General features: G+C 39.9%; 1 protein-coding gene across 1 annotated transcript; it reads right to left on the bottom strand.

Annotated features, from left to right (window-relative positions):
- Nucleotides 1-1,301: 1,301 nt before the first annotated feature.
- LOC143686030 (small ribosomal subunit protein eS19) lies at nt 1,302-1,819 on the bottom strand. Its single transcript, XM_077163090.1, has one exon. The coding sequence runs from the start codon at nt 1,786-1,788 to the stop codon at nt 1,351-1,353; it is 438 nt and encodes a 145-aa protein (XP_077019205.1). The 5' UTR covers nt 1,789-1,819; the 3' UTR covers nt 1,302-1,350.
- Nucleotides 1,820-4,232: the final 2,413 nt, after the last annotated feature.

Here is a 4,232-nt window from a genome sequence, read left to right as displayed (position 1 = left end):
CTACAGATTTATGAGTGTTGATCTTGTAACCTTCCACTTTGCTGTACTCATTCATTAGCTCTAGTAATTTTGCTGTGGATTTTTTGGGGTTTTTGACATATAGTATCATATCATCTGCAAACAGTGAGAGTTTTACTTCTTCCTTTCCAATTTTGATGCCTTGTATATCTTTTTCTTGTCTAATTGCTCTGGCTAGAACTTCCAACACAATGTTGAATAACAGTGGTATAGTGGACATCCTTGTCTTGTTCCCAATCTTAGGGTGAAAGTTTTCTGTTTTTCCCCATTGAGGATGACATTAGCTGTGGGTTTTTCATATACTCTCTTGATCATTTTAAGGAAGTTCCCTTCTATTCCTATCCTTTGAAGTGTTTTCAACAAGAAAAGATGTTGAATTTTGTCAAATGCCTTTTCTGCATCAATTGAGATGATCATGTGGTTTTTCTGCTTTGACTTTGATATGGTGTATTACATCAATTTTCTTATGTTGAATCATCCTTGCATACCTGGGATGAATCCTACTTGGTCATGATGTATCATTCTTTTAATGTGTTGCTGGATTTGATTTGCTAGAATTTTGTTGAGGATTTTTCCATCTATATTAATTAGAGAGATTGGTCTGTAGTTTTCTTTTTTGCAATATCATTTGTCTGGCTTTGGTATGAGGGTGATATTGACTTCATAGAATGAGTTAGGTAGCTTTCCCTCCCTTTAATTTTATTTTTAAAGAATCTGAGCAGAATTGATACTACTTCTTTCTAGAATGTTTGACAGAATTCACCTGTGAAGCCATCTGGCCCTGAACTTTTCTTTTTGGGGAGCTTCTTAATGACTGATTTAATTTCTTTACTTGTGATTGCTTTGTTGAGGTTGTCTATTTCTTCTAGAGTCAAAGTTGGTTGTTCATACCTTTCTAGAGAGTTGTCCATTTCATGTACATTGTCGTGTTTATTAGCATAAAGTTGTTCATAGTACCCTGTCATTACGTCCTTTATTTGTGTGGGGTCAGTGGTTGTGTCTCCTCTTCCATTTCTGATCTTATTTATTTGCAACCTCTCCCTTCTTCTTTTTGTCAATCTTGCTAAGGGTTCATCAATTGTATTGATTTTCTCATAGAACCATCATCTGGTTTTGTTGATTTTCTCAATTGTTTTCATATTCTCAATTTCATTTATTTCTGCTCTAATCCTCATTATTTCTTTCCTTTTGCTTTCTTGGGGTTAGTTTGCTGTTCTTTCTCTACTTCTTTCAAGTGGACAGTTAATTCCTTGATTTTTGCCCTTGCATGTTTTTTTTTTTTTTTTTTTTTTTTTACAAATGAGGCAATTTATTAACCCAGCATCATTTGTTCTAATGTTTCTTGTTGGCAGCTGCCACCTGTCCGGCGATTCTGTCGAGATCTCTCTGTCCCTGAGGTGTCAGTTTGCGGCCACCATCTTGGTCCTTTTCTACCATCTTCAGCCCTTCCAGGGCTTGGAGGACCCGGCGGGCCACACTCTTGGAGCCTCGGCTGAAGTGGCTGGGCATAACACCGTTTCTCTGACGTCCCCCGTAGATCTTGGTCATGGAGCCGACCCCAGCACCACCCCGGAGGTACAGGTGCCGTGCTGTGGAAGCAGCTCGAGTGTAGAACCAGTTCTCATCGTAGGGAGCCAGCTCTTTATGCTTGGCCAGCTTGACGGTGTCTACCCATTCGGGAACTTTCAGCTTCCCGGACTTTTTAAGGAAAGCTGCCAGAGCTCGGACGAACTCTTGCTGGTTCACGTCTTTTACAGTAACTCCAGGCATCGTGCGGCCTCCGCGCTGCCAGCCAGGGGAAAGGCCCTTGCATGTTTTTTTGATATAGGCATTTAGGGCACTAAATTTCCCTCTTAGCACTGCCTTTTCTGTATCCCATAAGTTTTGATATATTGTGTTTTCATTTTTATTTGCCTCGAGATATTTACTGATTTCTCTTGTAATTTCTTCCTTGACCCACTGGTTGTTTAAGAGTACATTGTTGAGCCACCACATATTTGTGAATTTTCTGGCACTCTTCCTATTATTGATTTCAAACTTCATTCCTTTATGATCTGAGAAAGTGTTTTGTATGATTTCAGTCTTTTTAAATTTATTGAGATTTGCTTTGTGACCCAGCATATGGTCTATCCTTGAGAATGATACATGAGCACTTGAGAAAAAGGTTTATCCTGCTGTTGTGGGGTATAATGTTCTATAAATGTCTGTTAAGTCTAGCTCATTTATTGTATTATTCAAATTCTCTGTTTCTTTATTGATCCTCTGTCTAGATGTTCTGACATTGATGAGAATGTGGAATTGAAGTCTCCAACTATTATGGTATATGTGTCTATTTCTCTTTTCAGTGTTTGCCTCATGAATTTTGGAGCATTCTGGCTTGGTGCATAAATATTTATGATTGTTATGTCTTCTTGTTGAATTGTTCCTTTTATTAATACATAGTGTCCTTCTTTGTCTCTTTTAACTGTTTTACATTTGAAGTCTAATTTGTTGAATATTAGTATAGCTACTTCTGCTCTTTTCTGATTGTTATTTGCATGAAATATCTTTTCCCAACCTTGCACTTTCAACCTATGTTTATCCTTGGGTCTAAGATGCATTTCCTGTAGACAACATATAGTTGGGTCCTGTTTTTTCCATTTTTTTTTTTTACCTATATTCTCTTTTGCTTGTCAGATTTTAGATGTTCCATCCTCCAGTTCACTGATCGTATCTTTTGCCTCTCAAAATCTAACATTGTAGGTTTCCTTTGTTTTTTCATCTCTTCCACTGTGCCTTTCATTCCCATAAGTTCTGTGATTTGTTTTTTCACTTTCAATTTCTTTTTTTTTTTATTCCTTGCCCTCTTTATATCCTCCCTCAGTTCATTGATTTGATTTTTGAGAGGTTTTCCATGTCTGTTCATACATTCTGAATTAATTGTTTCAACTCCTGTATCTCATTGGAATTGTTTGTTTGCTCCTTTGACTGGGCCATATCTCTAATTTTCCTTGTGTGAATTGTTATTTTTCGCTGTCATCTAGGCATTTAATTACCTTAATTAGTTTATTCTGGAGATTGTTTTCACTTCTTCTACCTAGAGTTTTCTTGCTGAATGAATTTGTTGTCTGTCTGTTCTTTGACATTCTATTCAGCTTTTTCTTTACCATTAGGTTGGGTTTTGTTTAACAGAGAATTTTTCCATTTTTGTTTTCTTGTTTCTTGCCCTGCCTGTATGGTCCCTTTCACACCCACCTTTAGGAGGGTCTACTTATGTATTATAGATCCAGCCAGATTTTCCCAGACCAAACTGGCCTCCTGTCAGGAGGAAAGAGTCACCTCCACCAGTTTTCCCTGAGGGTGAGACCCAGCAGGTTGAAAGACTTTCCTGTGAAATCTCTGGACTCTGTTTTTCTTATCCTGCCCAGTATGTGACTCTTATCTGCCTGCAGGTCCCACCAGCATAAGATGATGTGGTATCTTTAACTTTGGCAGACTCTCCCTGCTGGGGGAGTGGTGGAGACAGAGGAGAGGTTGTAGGCTAGTTTTAATGGCTTCAAATTACCAAGCCCTGGGGTCTGAATTCCTTGAGAGAGGGATTCCACCTGAGTTGGGTCTCACCCTTCCCCTGGGGAAGGCACTGGCTCCAGACAAGCTCTCAAAGAAGCTTGTTTCTGCCTATGCCTGGGGCAGTTGCAGCCTGAGAAATCCTGCCGCTGTATCCAAGGACAGCCAAGCCTCCACAGAAACACAGCCACAGAAATCTGTTTCTTTCTTTTTTTTTTTTTTTCTTTTTCTGTCAGCCCTGCCCCCTTAGCACTGGAGCAAAAATCTGCGACCTCTGCTTTGACCAGGTTCACCTGAGCTGGGGGCCTACTTTTAGTAGTCAGAATTTGTGAATTAATTCCACACTTGAAATTTAGTTGCGGTTGGCCCCTGCTGCAGGTAAAGTCTCTTTCCTCTCTCCTCTGGGAAGCAATCTGTGGGCAAGAGGTGCCAGCCACTGCACTTGGGGAATTCATGGTTCTGGGGGGGATCGCAGCTGGTCCAGACTGGAGTACGCTGTGTGTCTGGTCACTGACATAGCCCCAGGAGCTGTTCTGTACTGTTCCTGGTTATTTAGTAGGTGTTTTGGAGTACGAACTAAATCCCACACCTTGCTTAACTGCCATCTTGGCTCCTCTGTCTCATTTACTTTTATGAACAAATTATTGGTGAGGAATTTCCCACCAAAA

The sequence above is a fragment of the Tamandua tetradactyla genome, chromosome 1, assembly GCF_023851605.1.
Source record: "Tamandua tetradactyla isolate mTamTet1 chromosome 1, mTamTet1.pri, whole genome shotgun sequence".
Lineage (NCBI taxonomy): Eukaryota > Metazoa > Chordata > Mammalia > Pilosa > Myrmecophagidae > Tamandua > Tamandua tetradactyla.
This window is presented reverse-complemented; position numbering and strand designations above follow the sequence as displayed.